This window comes from Ailuropoda melanoleuca, chromosome 1 (genome assembly GCF_002007445.2).
Source record: "Ailuropoda melanoleuca isolate Jingjing chromosome 1, ASM200744v2, whole genome shotgun sequence".
Lineage (NCBI taxonomy): Eukaryota > Metazoa > Chordata > Mammalia > Carnivora > Ursidae > Ailuropoda > Ailuropoda melanoleuca.
Window position 1 is genome coordinate 128584481 of NC_048218.1, and position 16091 is coordinate 128600571.

Below are 16091 nucleotides of genomic sequence, written 5' to 3' on the forward strand. Positions count from 1 at the left end.
TTTTTTTTTTGCTTTCCTATACTATTACCAAATAAACCATAAAGAAAGCACAGGGAGCATAAAAGCATTTATTACCGGAAACTCTGGTTTCTCATCCCAGGTACAGCCGGCTGGCCTTTTGCAGGCCTGTGTCTGGTCTCCTTGGGATGAGAGCCCTTTGCCTCTGGCCACATAACTGAGGTCTCCTGGACACCCCATTTCCCAGATGGCTCAGTCTCTGTCCCAGCTAGCACCTTCATAAAACCCTCTCACTTTGGTTCAGTTTGCAGGCAGGCCAGTGTGTGCCTAATTGCATACTGATGGATTTCCAAAGGTTGGCTTGTTCTGTCTGGGCAGAATCCCAGGGTTCTCCTGACTCCTATAAGGAACACTCTATGGCTGGAGAAGGGACACTGGGATGGAGAGAGCTCTGCTTCTTCCCATCCTGCAACATCAAAGAACAGCTCTGCTCTTAGATGGATATATTTTGGGATTCCCATTAGCTTGGGGGTTTTTTAAAGATTTTTTTTCTGATTTCAAAAAAAGAATTTGAAATCACTGTGATTAATCGCCATAGTTCTTTCTGCCAGAAAACAATCTCTTCCTTCATGGTTCATATCCTCATGTTACAGCAAGCTGGTCTATTTCTGTCATGGACCACGAGTGTCTAATACGCTTCCACGCGATCTCCGTGTACTGTTTGTACAAGAGATATAAATATCGAGAGATAGAAGGGCTGTTTTTTGGTCTGTTATTTTTACAGACCTTGGAGGCAAGCATTTTTTCAAACTTTAATTTTAGGTTTGAAATAAATGAACTAAATCGATCAAATACTTGGAAATGTGGGCAATAAGAAATGAACTCTCTATATACTATTTTAAATTCAGGAAAAATATATTTTAGAAATTCAAAGGTTTTTAAAAAAAATGTCTGCACATCGACACTCAGAGCCTGCAGGTACCTTGAAGGAACTGTGGGAAAACTGAGAATTGTTTTCTGATTCCTCATTCACTGAGATATTTCTGAGAACTCTGAAATACTCATCCCGCCACTGTTGAAATCTCCTTCCTTCTTACAAGAGACATTTGTGTTTTAAAAGATATTAAGATAGGAGCAGGGCACGATGAAGCCCTATTGGTAGAATTTGGTAGAATTGCAGACGTACATTGTCAATAATATTTAAAGATCAGTTTCTCCCTCAATTTCCTACTAGTTAGTAGCGAACACACTGTGTACAAACAAGGCCTACCCCATAGGGACCAGAGATGGGGCAGATACTGTGGGTATTGTGTCTACCAAATTATTAAACATCTGTACATAGTGATTGTCTTTCAGAGTGGAAAAGGGCTCTTCAAATGTCAGCTTTCGGTTTAACATTTAGTTTGCAAAACTAGATGTTTCCAGCAGAGGGCGTATTTAAGTTACAAATCATGATTTTTATGCAAAGTTTTCTATTTTTAGAAATAAGTTTTTTTATGTGTTATGTTTCTCTCATGATCGTTTCCAATTTGTATTTTTTTAAATATTGCATTTATTTCTTCATCACATAGACTCTATTCCTGGGTATTTTCTTTCAGGAACTAATAGCTGCAAATTTTTGCTAGAGATGCTAGAATCAGGAGTCCCTGAATATGGGAGCAAGAGACCGCCCGCCAGTGTGGGAGAGAAGGAACTGGGCACACTGACTCATTGTGCGGGACCTTGGGGCTAAAAGGTTGTGGCTTCTCCTGAGGGCGGTTATGTTTGCCGAGTTCCCTTAGCCCAGCCAGCTATTTCACAGACGCAGTTCCAGAGGCAAATTCATGAAACGCTTAAGCAACCAAAAAGTATATGATTATTTTTTCTCCAGTAACAATTCATTTGTCTAGGGATTCGGCAGCTGGAGGGCACCAATTCACTGGTCCCGACACAATCCAGCAAGTATCAGAATCCATAGTTATGCTCACACCTCATGGAGACTGTCTCCTTGCAAGTCCAGCCTGACTTAAAACCCCTCAAGTGCTAGTTTTGAGGGGCATCTTCCTCTCCCTGAGGTCCCTCCCGAATGGCCGAAGCCAGCTGACCCTTTTCGATAATCTTCACTATACTTTCAGTTATAGAGTTTCTAAAATAAAAAATCGGCACCCTCTGTTTAAATGTCAAGAAGACACAGAAATCTTTGTATTTTCAAATGTTTAACTTACTAACTTCCATAGAAACAAATGAAGAGGTTCCCTCAGATGACACAATGGCATGCCAACTCCATTTCTACCACAGGTGGGGGTGCAAGCATTTGTGAGATGTCACTTGGGGCTTGTTTGGGGGGCTTAGGGAGGTATAAGGGACTTTGAACAGAAACTTACACCTATTCCAGGGGCACCTGGGTGGCTCAGTTGGTTAAGCGTCTGCCTTCGGCTCAGATCATGATCCCAGGGTCCTGGGATCGAGCCCCGAGTCAGGCCCCCTGCTCGGTGGGCTGTTCCCCCTGCTTGTGCTCATTCTCTCTCTCTCTCCCTGTCAAATAAATAAATAAAATCCTAAAAAGAAAAAAAAAGAAAAGAAAAGAAACTTAATCCTATTCCTAAAGAAAGAGGTTTCTGTAACTTTGTGATTCTGATATTGCATTTTTAAAAGCAATCTTACCTAAAAACAAACAAATGAGGTGAAAACTATACCTTGATTATTCTACCATCTATTTATTTATTTATTTAAAGATTTTATTTATTTGAGAGAGAGAGTGAGCAAGGGAGAGCACAAGCCGGGGGAGGGGCAGAAGCAGAGGGAAAAGGGGACTCCCCACTGAGCAAGGAGCTAGGGGTAGGGACTCGATCCCAGGACCCNATATTGCATTTTTAAAAGCAATCTTACCTAAAAACAAACAAATGAGGTGAAAACTATACGTTGATTATTCTACCATCTATTTATTTATTTATTTAAAGATTTTATTTATTTGAGAGAGAGAGTGAGCAAGGGAGAGCACAAGCCGGGGGAGGGGCAGAAGCAGAGGGAAAAGGGGACTCCCCACTGAGCAAGGAGCTAGGGGTAGGGACTCGATCCCAGGACCCTGGGATCATGACCTGAGCCGAAGGCAGACACTTAACTAACTGAGCCACCCAGCTGCCCTATTCTACATTTATTTAAAAGAAGACTATATTTCTGGGTTTGCATATAAATAAAATATTTCCAGATAGATAACATGAAAAAACAACCCTCAAGTTCTGGAGGAAGATAGACGTGCAGATGATTTCACGCAAGCGCATGGTATGGGCAAGGGAGGGGCCCTGAGTTCGTAGTTTAAAAACCTGCTCGCTCTGTGAATCACCTGGCCCTTTGCCTCATCTGTGAAATCCAGAACCAAGAATATGCCCTCTAAAAGTCAAGGTCATCCCTAGTGGGATCTTGGGAAGCAAAGTGGACCATGACTCTCTGATGTTTGGCCATCTGTGGCCTTTGGCCATGTGATTGCTTTTGCTGGGGTTTGAGCATGAATGGCCTCAGGGGTGCTAAAGGAGGACTGAGTCCCAGGTCTTGGTACAGAATTCTGGCTTCTTCACAGACTGGCTGTGTCTGCTTCTCTGTCACCTGAACCCTTTACTCCAGCCAAACTGGCTTTGCTCTTGCAAAGAGAGAGAACCTACCTGCAAATCTCCTGCCCATTTCTTGCCACTTGGAAGTTTCTCCAACTGCTGAGGGCCTCGCAAGCCTTTTGTCATCACTTTATCTCTGCACTCATGAAGCAACTAATTCTTGCATTGCTATGTAGGCCCTTAGTATATTTTACTATATTTATCTGCATAACTGAAAAGCTAAATAAGACTTGCTCTCAGGGCCTCTCGCCGGCTCAGTTGGGGGAGCATGGGACTCGATCTCAGGTTCATGAGTTCAAGCCCCATGTTGGGTGTAGAAATTACTTAAAAATAAAATCTTAAAAAAAAAAAAGACTTTCTCTCTTAAGTGTTTTATATCTACCCATAGTTCTCATAGACAGTTACTATCTTACTATTTATATTTGAACTATTGTTCTATCAAGTTCTCTCCCCTAATCATTTTCCCCCCAAATGCTTTTGTTCTAATCGTTTCCATTAGGCTTGGTATAAAGTTAATCTCTCTGTCATCACACTGGCTTTGAATGGTGCAAGTAAATAGTTTTGAATTTCTTTTCTCTTTGCTCAAGTCTTTCCCTCTAACGGAGGTGATAATTAGCAGTGGAATGGTTAAAAAATAGTGATGGCTTCTTATCATTATTATCTATTGAGTACTTATTTTATGCTAGACACTATTCAAAGTGCTTTACATACATTACTTCATTTAATTCTCATGATAGCCCTATGATATATATAACTTTATGATCCCATGTATAGGTAAGGAAATGGGAACAGAGGAGTAACTTGCCCAAGGTTCCACACTAGAAGATTGCAGATCCAGGATTTAAACCCGATGGACTCCACCCACTGCATTAATCCTGCTCCTTGAAAGATGGGTAGTAGTAGAAAGGCATAGAAACAATTATCCTGGGGGCCCCTGGGTGGTGCAGTCCGTTAAGTGTCCAGCTCTTGGTTTCATCTCAGGGTCGGAAGATCGAGTCCCATGTTGGGCTCCATGCTCAGTGCGGAGTCTGCTTAAAGCTCTCTGTCCCTCTTGCTCTGTCCCCTCCCTCTAAAATCAACTAAACAATCAATTTAAAAAACCTTAAAAAGAAAAAGAAACAAAAAAGAAACAATTGTCCTGGATAAACCCATGTTTGTCGTCAGTCCCCAGACTTCTTTCAGAATATTTGAGAAATACTGGGAACTGAGTTAGAGAGGCAGAGCCGAAAGAGAGTGGAGGATTGCACAACTGTTTTGTGAAACTATAAGCTTGAGGAAGCCAATCTAGATAATTAAATCATGGTCTCTTTTTGTCCTTGATTATGTAAGTTTTTACTAAGAAACTTAGCAGTGATAAAGGCCTAATTGATGTTTTCGAGAGTCAAACATTCGTCTTGTGGGAATGTTTGCATATTTTGCCTCTTTATAAAGGCCAAGCTAATGGTTTTGTAATTTTTATTTTCATTGGGGAGAAAAAAAGCTATTGATTCACTAACTATGTTTTCTTATTGGCACATAACTATGTACTATTCACACATTGCTCTATAAAACCTCAGTCTATTTTATTTTGCCCAATGGGAAACTGAACAATGAGATTTCTTATGCAGAAGGTGAACATTTGAACTCTGCTAGTTCCATCGTGTGCCTTTATTAGTGTTCCAGAGACTTACCCTTTCAACCTGATTTGACTTCTGCAAGATAACTTTTCAGGAAAAGTAGTTTTCTAATCTGTGGAGCTTAGAAATAAAAAGAAATAAGTAATTTCTCATATTCACTAATCAGATCCCAACTTTCTTTTAAAAAATCACTTAACACTGAGCTCTGTAGGCCCTAGTTCTCAGACCGCAGTGTGCATAGGAATCAGCTGGGGAGCTTATAAAAATGCAGCTCCCTGGGCCCCATCTTCAGAGACCTGTTCACCCCCCAGGTGATTCTGAGGCAAATGTCCTCAGGATACCCGGAATAGAATGAAGGATGTGGTGAGGAGTGGGGAGTAGAGAAACTCAGTATTCTGGGGACTCAGGCACTAAAGTGCCAGAAAGCAGATGGGCCTTTGGTCAGGGCTATTCAGGGAGCTGTCTGAAGTCTGGCCTCCAGGTAATAGAAGACTTCAGCCCTTAGGTGACAGAATTCTATTGACATTCATCTTACAACTATGGTGAGAATCACTGACCTCCTGAGCAATTATAGTCTCTAGGTCTAGGGGAGAAAGCAGTCAGTCTGCAGATGGCTCAAGGCTCAGGGTGAACATCTGGGGTGGGGCTAGGTCAGGAGGCAGAGCTGGGGGAGGAGAGACAGTGAGGTCTGACCCCTTTGCGCTGCTCTGGAGGGCTGGGTTTTCAGCCCGCAGGCTGCACGCTATAAAGGGGACGTGGAGCTAACTGCAAAGAGAGAAATATGTTGTGCAGGGTCCAATCAAGCGAAATTTTCTCCTCCTCCTCGCCCCCCTCCTCTCCCCCCTCCCCCAGCTCCTTCTCCTCCTCCCCCTCCTCCTTCTTTTTTGAAGAACACTATGAGAACTACTGAAAGTCTAAGACAGGTCCCCAGGCCTAGACCTGCTGACACTTGGTCCACGAAGTGGGAAGAACTCTGCATGACTCAAGGGGTGGAATTATTTTGTTCACAAGAGAGTGAGAGGGACAAGAGCCAGCAAGAACAGGCCCTGTGTAAAAGCAGGGCCTCCCCGCCTCCACCCCAGCCCTGCCCGCATGCACTCTAGACCCTGCCAGTAGACAGGGAACCAAAAAGGCAAAGAGAAATGTCTAAGGAGAATTCCAGGGGGTTTCTGTGGGAGGTGTACTGTAAACCTTTCTATCTCTAATGGAGAAATATTCAATAATTCTGTATGTCAATACTTTTATGAGAAGTTTCTCCTTTGGGGAAAACTCAGAGGAAAATAAGATGGCAGCTGCTTTCCGAGTTCACATATGCACTCGACACATCCCGATCCAGGAAGTCACATGCTTCCTACCCTTGTGAACTACGCTACAATCTTTCTTTCTTTCTTTCTTTCTTTCTTTCTTTCTTTCTTTCTTTCTTTCTTTCTTTCTTTCTTCTTTCTTTCCTTTCCTTTCCTTTCCTTTCCTTTCCTTTCCTTTCCTGTTTTATGTATTTAAGTAATCTCTAGACCCAACATGGGGCTTGAACTCATGGCCCCCAAATCAAGAGTTGCATGCTCTTCCAACAGAGCCAGCCAGGAGCTCCATATGCTGTATTTTTTCATATATGTGCTCTCTAGATGTTGTGAATGATAAAATACAAATACAATTTTAAGAAGATTTCTTGAATTCGCAGTAAATTTTGAGGGTGGATTTTCTCCATCACTTTTGTGGTTAGGTCTGAGGAGTTTCTTTTGACTTTAAAAATACGGTNGTTTTATGTATTTAAGTAATCTCTAGACCCAACATGGGGCTTGAACTCATGGCCCCCAAATCAAGAGTTGCATGCTCTTCCAACAGAGCCAGCCAGGAGCTCCATATGCTGTATTTTTTCATATATGTGCTCTCTAGATGTTGTGAATGATAAAATACAAATACAATTTTAAGAAGATTTCTTGAATTCGCAGTAAATTTTGAGGGTGGATTTTCTCCATCACTTTTGTGGTTAGGTCTGAGGAGTTTCTTTTGACTTTAAAAATACGGTCTTCATCCTTAAAAAGGGTAGAAACCACTGATCAAAAGTATGACAACTGTCTTTAGTTTGACTACAAAGCACGGCTCACCTAAGGGAAAACACTGAGCAGCAAACCTATTGTGTCATTTACAATGGATTTTTCTTTAAATAGTAAAGGAAAATTGCATTTTAGTTTGACTTCAACAAACTATTAACACTGGATAAAAACAGGGGGTATCTATAAGGCATGTCGACTTAAAAAACTGTCACATTATTTGACTTTGTAATTGTATGAGCGAAGTCTGTCTGCTGTTTAGTAAGAACATGCAAATCCAAGAAGAGTGATTTGTTTCATTTCCCCAGGCTCTGTTATGTGGTCTACTTATTACATGTCCTGAGGATCCACTGAAGTATTTACAGAAAATGATAATTACTATAATGGAAAATGGTCTTGAAAGTCTTCTCTGGTAAGTATTGCTTTGCTTTACAGTAGGGAGGTGTTTTATTTTGAAGGTAAAACACTCATTGTATAGTAGGGAAAGAGGTCTTGCCAATAAATGGTTCCAATTTCAAGATGGTTAAAGAATCCCTCCATAGGCTTTCAAGTCCCAAAGACGACAATAGGAACAATTTCCCCACTGGTTCTTAACTTGAGAAATACAGCCCTTTCTTACCAATCACATGCTCACAGGGCAGATATTTCAGGTTGGGGGTGAGGAAAGGGAGGTATGCCCTCTTGGGATACACAGCACAATCTTGAGGAGGGGGTAGTTTGATCCCCTGCACCTGCCCTGCAGGTGATTTTGATATGCCTCGCCCAAAAGTGTCTCTTCCTTCCCCTCCTTTCCCTCCACCATGGAATCACTGATTTAAATCGCTGATTTAGTNGCCCTGCAGGTGATTTTGATATGCCTTGCCCAAAAGTGTCTCTTCCTTCCCCTCCTTTCCCTCCACCATGGAATCACTGATTTAAATCGCTGATTTAGTTATGGAACTAACGACTATGAAATGGAATGTTTGACTCTGTTTGACGATTTTATTAAAGGGATATGTGCATTGAGCCATCAATGAGGCCAAAAATTCGGAGATTGTCTGAGACTTACATGGAACAACTTTTTGGACTGGATGATCAGCTGGTCAGTATTAGTAATCATATACTTAAAAATATACATCTCAAGTTTTGATGGAAGTTCTCAAATGGATATTAGATTTTATGATGTGTGAGGTCAAACTGTTTTGGAATTGGGGGCCCTCAGAAAAGTGAAGGAACATCCCACATGCGGGCGTGCGCACACACGCCCACAGAGCCACATTCATAGTAACCTCCCCAAATACCCAAGAAGCATTTACCAGGCCTTTATTCCTCTTCTGATAAAATTTTTCTATCATATTTCCCCCTTTCCTCTTTGTCCTCCTCCTCTCTTGCACCATTATGATGATAAAAACAGCATTATGGAAAGCCTCAAAGGAGGATATTTTCTTTCCTTTCTAATCTACTTCCTCCTGTCTTCTACCCATTCTCCATTCTCTTTGCCATCTGCCCCGGGATTATGCTTTTAAAGGCAGGGCCAAACATTAATGAGATCTAACTTAAAAGCCAGACCCGATTGTTAATGAAAGGAGCACCAACGCCAACAGCTGGTTTTGATCCTGTAAAGAGGGCAAGGAAGTAATTCAGGACATGGAGACTTTTAGAACAAAGACTGCGTACCTGAGAGAAGCTGCAATAGCAAAAGGCATGCGGGGCGAGAAATACCAATGCAAATTACATGTGTGTGGAACTGTGTGTGATACCTCTAGACCCCAGGCCGATGTCTTGGTAAGCGTAGGCAGGGCTTGGGAGGGGCTGGTGAAGTTGAGCACTGGAAAGTGAAATCAAAGCCCCAGTCAAGGCGGATGCTNCCCGGTCAAGGCGGATGCTGAGAGTCGGGATCCATCTGAAGCATCGTTTGGAAGGCTGGGTGGAGTGCAGCACTGGATCCCAATCAGTGTTCTGCAACGGAGAGACAGAAATAGAGGGATAGGATATTTCTGCCAAGACTGGGATGATTCGGAGTACCAGTGCCCTGGGAAGAACCCACAAGTCGAATCCTAGCTGATCTGCATCACAGATGTCTTAACGACTTCACTTATCAGCCACGAACTTTATCTACTATCGAACTTTATCTACTATCGAGTGCAGATAATTGCAAACTGTGTTCCTGGAGATGTTTGGGGGGGTCACCTCAGGAGTGGAGGGGGAGACCCAGGGGATGGGATTCTAGGTCTCTCACGCGCACCTTACACTCTGGAATAATTCCACTCTGAGTATAATGTCATGTGAAAAAAGCTTAAACAGCATTGCTCTTAAGATACTAAAATTATTAAAAACCTGGGATAGAGGGGAAGAGGGGTAAACCTCATTGTCAATATCTTGAAAGTGATTTTATAAAATACAATCAGATTGTGTCCAATGTCTAGCTAGAAGCCTATAGAGAATCTTTTAAAGAATTGCATGGAATTCCATAGCTACTTCAAACCTAAAGTTTTATTAGAAAAGGAATTCTCAGAGATATTTTGTGATGTTCAAAGTGCAAAGCAAAAACTATGGGAAGCTCACCCAGACTTAAAAGGAGTATGACAACTCACCAAGGCATAGAAAAGATCCCCTCTTCATATTATAAGGTAGGAAAAATAGAAACTAGACGTGACTTCACAAAAGGTAAATCTCCAGGTGCCTAGGATTGCTGAATTAGAGGGCTCAGCAAACATTGAATATATATTAATTTATTTCTCTTTCACCCTCAGAGGAAAATGAAAAAAAATTTTTTTACAAAGAATAAAACACTTTAATCCTTAAAGTTTCCAATATTTTCCGTTATGGTACACTAAATAAATACTAGCTTTGCTTCCCCCCCCCACACTTTTCTTTCCCATACAGTTTCTTATACAGCTATAATTGCTGGTAAGAGAGTTTTTAATGTTTTGACAAAACATTTTAAAGATCACAAACAATTGCAATTGTTCCCATTATTCAGATTGTTTTGTATGCTTTCAGCGCGCATTTTTATGATCTGTCAGGACACTGTCCTGCAAGGACTGCCTGTATATGCCTATTTATAACTATGTATTTGTTTCTGTTTGTGCAAACAGAGAAGGAAACTGTGAGTAAGCCACATAGTTACAGAAAAGTAGGAACTGCTCTCATAATAGCAAGTAGAAAGACATTTTAACTGTGTGTTCCAAGATGAAAGAATCCACCACTGTCAGGAGGGAACTAACTTCACAGATTCGATTCTCTTTGCTTAGGAAATGAAATCCCCAGATGGTTACTAATTATAAGAAGAAAAGGCATCTATAACATTTAAAAAATCTTTTAATCACGGAAAAATGTAAACATAACACACAAGAAGAATACCATAATGATCCCCCATCACCCAGTTTAAACAATAATCAACATTTTGCCAATCTTAACTATTCTCCTCTTGCCCCCCCTTTTTTTGCTGAAGTATTAGAAAGCAAATCCCAGGAATTATATTGTTTTACCAGTAAATACATCAATGTGCATCTCTAACAAAAAATGACCTGTTTAGAGAACATAGCCCGGTGCCATTTTCTACATAATGAAATTTACAATAATTCCTGAACATCACGTGGTGCTGATTATTTTCAGATATATATATATATATCCAATATTCAGCCCATATCTGAATTTCCCAAATTGTCTCAAAAATGCCTTTTTACACATGGCTCTGTCAAATCGGAAGCCATGCAGGGTCCACACTGCACGTGGGTGTCAGATCGAATGCCTCTTATAATTACTTTCCTAATTTCCCATGCCACTTCTTTATTGAGGAAAACATCATTTGTCTTGTAAAATGTCCCACATCCTAATTGCTGCCTCTGGCATCATTTCATTTGCTCTTTTTCTGGTATTTCCTGCATTTGTAGTTAGATCTACAAACTTGATATTTGGGTTCTTTTTCCCCTTTTTTCCTCTTGGTGACAAGAGTAACTCCATAGGGGGTGTTATGTTCTTCTTAGTGCGTCACATGGGGGGGCACCCAGTAGTCTGGTCAACCCACTTTTTATGAATCTTGATTCCTACAGACAGTAAGGTAATTGCTTATTAGTCTCATCTTATAACACATATATAATGGTTTCAGAATAACAGTACTATGAGACCACTAACAATAAAATCACTGAATGCAGGGAGACCTGGGTGGCTCAGTTGGTTAAGTGTCTGCCTTCAGCTCAGGTCATGATCCTGGGGTCCTGGGAGGGACCCCCGAGTCGGGCTCCCTTCTCCGCGGGAAGTTTGCTTCTCCCTCTCTCTCTGCCCCTACTACCCTCCCCCCCGCTTGTGCTCTCTCTCTTTCTCAAAATAAAAAAATAAAATCTTTAAAATAAAAAACAAAAAATGACTGAATGCAGTTTAAGACAAGTATGCAATTCAAAATTATACAATTCTTTTTGTCCTTAGATGTATATATCCTACCGAATGTTTTCAGTAAAAATAATACTTTTTTTTGTTACCCAAAGTAATTCTTTCTTTGTGCCGATGGTAATCTTTTTTTTTTCTCTTTGTTATGATTCTGCTTTTCCAATTATGTATAATAGTACTGGTAGCAAAATCAAAACAATAAAATGAGTGTTCCGAGAAGTATTGCTTCCATTCCTACCTTTTTCTCCTCCCTATTCCATCCATCCCTCTTTCTAAGTGTCCAATTTTAGTAGTCTTTAGTTTATCTCTGTAGTTTTCCCATTGTTTCTTTTTGAAAAACATGAGCAAATACACTGTATTCTCCTCCCCTTCAACTTCTTACATTGAAGTAACAGACTATGTGAAGAAGCCGTCTGCTTCTTGCTTTTCTCACTTAACATGTCCTAGGGATTGCTCCCTTATTTTTTATTTTATTATTATTATTAAAGATTTTATTTATTTAATTTATTTATTTGAGAGGGAGAGAGGGAGCACAAGCAGGGGGAGCGGCAGGCAGAGGGAGAAGCAGGCTCCCCACTGAGCAGGGAGCCCAATGTGGGACTCGATCCCAGGACCCTGGGATCATGACCTGAGCCCAAGGCTGCTGCTTAACCGACTGAGCCACCCTGGCATCCCTGAGACTGTTCCCTTTTAAAATGATGCTATGACTTTTGAAATGATGCTATCATAGAGAGCATGTGTAACAAAACCCTAAAATCTAAATGGAAGATGAGGACTTAAAAGTCTTACTGGTGTAACAAAGTTTAACTGTGAAAAGGAAATTTAACCCTGTGACCCCAGTGGCTAGGGTTTTAATCATTTGGGAGAGGCAGGCAGATCCTTTGCCCCAAAGGAGAATCAATTGGTTGATAACCACATCCTAAAGCCTCCTGGTTTCCAAAATATCCTTTTTCTTTTAAAATTTGGTAGATTACTCTTTCCTGAGAAGGCATCAAACTAAGTATTACAGTAACCTGGAAGGAATAAAAATAATGAAGGTGAGAAATAATGAAGATATGAACTGGAATCATGTTGTTTATGTTAGGATAAATTTAAGTAATAATAGCTGATGATAGGGCATTTTTGTATGCTTGTCCACTATGTATGGCATTCAAGAGTTCTAAGGAACATTTTCATAAGTTTTTAATTTTGTTCAAATTGTTTCAGGGACTTTACTTAAAATTTGTAACAAACATTTACATGTTTAAGAAAATTGATTTTTCAAAGTTGTATTTATTTAAAGAAGTGTTTATTAAATAGAGCCCTAAAATACAAATATCAGTCAATGTTTGTCTCCAGGCATAAGAGCCCCTTGGGCATTAAAGATTGTTTCAATAATTTGCAGAAGATAAAAAAATATAAGAAAATCACTCATGAAAAATCCAACACTTTGTAGAGCATCATGGCTCTGTTACAGGCACTGCTCACTTCTGCACGAAAGCCATGGTTTCTCTTTAGTATTTTTGTTATTACTCTGAACTTTTCCAGCCTATGAAAAATAAAAAAAAATCAGAGTCAGGAGGGATTTGAAGTAATGCATTCAACACATATTTGTAAACCCTGTCTCAGCCTGTTTAGGATGCTAGACCAAAATACAGCAGCTGTAAACAACAGAAGTCTGCTTCTCACAGTTCCGGAGGCTGGGAGGTCCCAGATCAAGAAGCTGGCAGATTCAGAGTCTGGTTAGAGCCCAGTTCCTGGTTCATAGACTGCCATCTTCTTGCTATTACCTTGCATAGCAGAAGGGGTGAGGGAGCTCCCTGGAGTCTCTTTTCTAAAGGCACGGATGCATTCACCTTCATGAGCTAATCACCTCCGAAAGGCCCCACCTCCAAATACTATCACACTGGAGATTAGGTTTCAACATAGGAATTTTAGGGCACACAAACATTCAATCCATAGCAAATCCCATACTATCTTGCTAGCATTATTCTAGAATGATTCTACATGGGATATTAATGAAGCTCATGAATGAAATAAAGACATGGTACTTTAAAATATGATGAGATATGTTAAGATAATTTAATATATGATCACTTGATTCAAGGATTAACCGAGCAAAAAAAGGAATTGTCTACCAGAAGAAAAAGTTTGTTATAATATACTAAAAACCAAAAAATTATAATATGAATTTAATGATTTACATTTATTTTTGTTTGGTTCTTACNGGTAAACCTCATTGTCAATATCTTGAAAGTGATTTTATAAAATACAATCAGATTGTGTCCAATGTCTAGCTAGAAGCCTATAGAGAATCTTTTAAAGAATTGCATGGAATTCCATAGCTACTTCAAACCTAAAGTTTTATTAGAAAAGGAATTCTCAGAGATATTTTGTGATGTTCAAAGTGCAAAGCAAAAACTATGGGAAGCTCACCCAGACTTAAAAGGAGTATGACAACTCACCAAGGCATAGAAAAGATCCCCTCTTCATATTATAAGGTAGGAAAAATAGAAACTAGACGTGACTTCACAAAAGGTAAATCTCCAGGTGCCTAGGATTGCTGAATTAGAGGGCTCAGCAAACATTGAATATATATTAATTTATTTCTCTTTCACCCTCAGAGGAAAATGAAAAAAAATTTTTTTACAAAGAATAAAACACTTTAATCCTTAAAGTTTCCAATATTTTCAGTTATGGTACACTAAATAAATACTAGTTTTGCTTCCCCCCCCCACTTTTCTTTCCCATACAGTTTCTTATACAGCTATAATTGCTGGTAAGAGAGTTTTTAATGTTTTGACAAAACATTTTAAAGATCACAAACAATTGCAATTGTTCCCATTATTCAGATTGTTTTGTATGCTTTCAGCGCGCATTTTTATGATCTGTCAGGACACTGTCCTGCAAGGACTGCCTGTATATGCCTATTTATAACTATGTATTTGTTTCTGTTTGTGCAAACAGAGAAGGAAACTGTGAGTAAGCCACATAGTTACAGAAAAGTAGGAACTGCTCTCATAATAGCAAGTAGAAAGACATTTTAACTGTGTGTTCCAAGATGAAAGAATCCACCACTGTCAGGAGGGAACTAACTTCACAGATTCGATTCTCTTTGCTTAGGAAATGAAATCCCCAGATGGTTACTAATTATAAGAAGAAAAGGCATCTATAACATTTAAAAAATCTTTTAATCACGGAAAAATGTAAACATAACACACAAGAAGAATACCCATAATGATCCCCCATCACCCAGTTTAAACAATAATCAACATTTTGCCAATCTTAACTATTCTCCTCTTGCCCCCCCTTTTTTTGCTGAAGTATTAGAAAGCAAATCCCAGGAATTATATTGTTTTACCAGTAAATACATCAATGTGCATCTCTAACAAAAAATGACCTGTTTAGAGAACATAGCCCGGTGCCATTTTCTACATAATGAAATTTACAATAATTCCTGAACATCACGTGGTGCTGATTATTTTCAGATATATATATATATCCAATATTCAGCCCATATCTGAATTTCCCAAATTGTCTCAAAAATGCCTTTTTACACATGGCTCTGTCAAATCGGAAGCCATGCAGGGTCCACACTGCACGTGGGTGTCAGATCGAATGCCTCTTATAATTACTTTCCTAATTTCCCATGCCACTTCTTTATTGAGGAAAACATCATTTGTCTTGTAAAATGTCCCACATCCTAATTGCTGCCTCTGGCATCATTTCATTTGCTCTTTTTCTGGTATTTCCTGCATTTGTAGTTAGATCTACAAACTTGATATTTGGGTTCTTTTTCCCCTTTTTTCCTCTTGGTGACAAGAGTAACTCCATAGGGGGTGTTATGTTCTTCTTAGTGCGTCACATGGGGGGGCACCCAGTAGTCTGGTCAACCCACTTTTTATGAATCTTGATTCCTACAGACAGTAAGGTAATTGCTTATTAGTCTCATCTTATAACACATATATAATGGTTTCAGAATAACAGTACTATGAGACCACTAACAATAAAATCACTGAATGCAGGGAGACCTGGGTGGCTCAGTTGGTTAAGTGTCTGCCTTCAGCTCAGGTCATGATCCTGGGGTCCTGGGAGGGACCCCCGAGTCGGGCTCCCTGCTCCGCGGGAAGTTTGCTTCTCCCTCTCTCTCTGCCCCTACTACCCTCCCCCCCGCTTGTGCTCTCTCTCTTTCTCAAAATAAAAAAATAAAATCTTTAAAATAAAAAACAAAAAATGACTGAATGCAGTTTAAGACAAGTATGCAATTCAAAATTATACAATTCTTTTTGTCCTTAGATGTATATATCCTACCGAATGTTTTCAGTAAAAATAATACTTTTTTTTGTTACCCAAAGTAATTCTTTCTTTGTGCCGATGGTAATCTTTTTTTTTTCTCTTTGTTATGATTCTGCTTTTCCAATTATGTATAATAGTACTGGTAGCAAAATCAAAACAATAAAATGAGTGTTCCGAGAAGTATTGCTTCCATTCCTACCTTTTTCTCCTCCCTATTCCATCCATCCCTCTTTCTA

At 39.8% G+C, this 16091-nt stretch overlaps 2 protein-coding genes across 2 annotated transcripts in view; one reads left to right on the forward strand and one right to left on the reverse strand.

Moving 5' to 3' along the window:
* Positions 1-7541: 7541 nt before the first annotated feature.
* Positions 7542-16091, forward strand: part of FBXL13 (F-box and leucine rich repeat protein 13) — a 199372-nt gene continuing 190822 nt past the window's right edge. The window contains exons 1-2 of the mRNA XM_002919670.3: positions 7542-7624; positions 8203-8293. Coding sequence (XP_002919716.2) covers positions 7581-7624; positions 8203-8293 — 135 coding nt within the window. The 5' untranslated portion in view covers positions 7542-7580. The remainder of the gene's footprint in view (positions 7625-8202; positions 8294-16091) is intronic.
* The window catches only part of LRRC17 (leucine rich repeat containing 17), a 95257-nt gene continuing 88226 nt past the window's right edge, over positions 9061-16091 (reverse strand). The window contains exon 4 of the mRNA XM_034666946.1: positions 9061-9150. Within this exon, the coding sequence (XP_034522837.1) occupies positions 9143-9150 (8 nt within the window). The 3' untranslated portion in view covers positions 9061-9142. The remainder of the gene's footprint in view (positions 9151-16091) is intronic.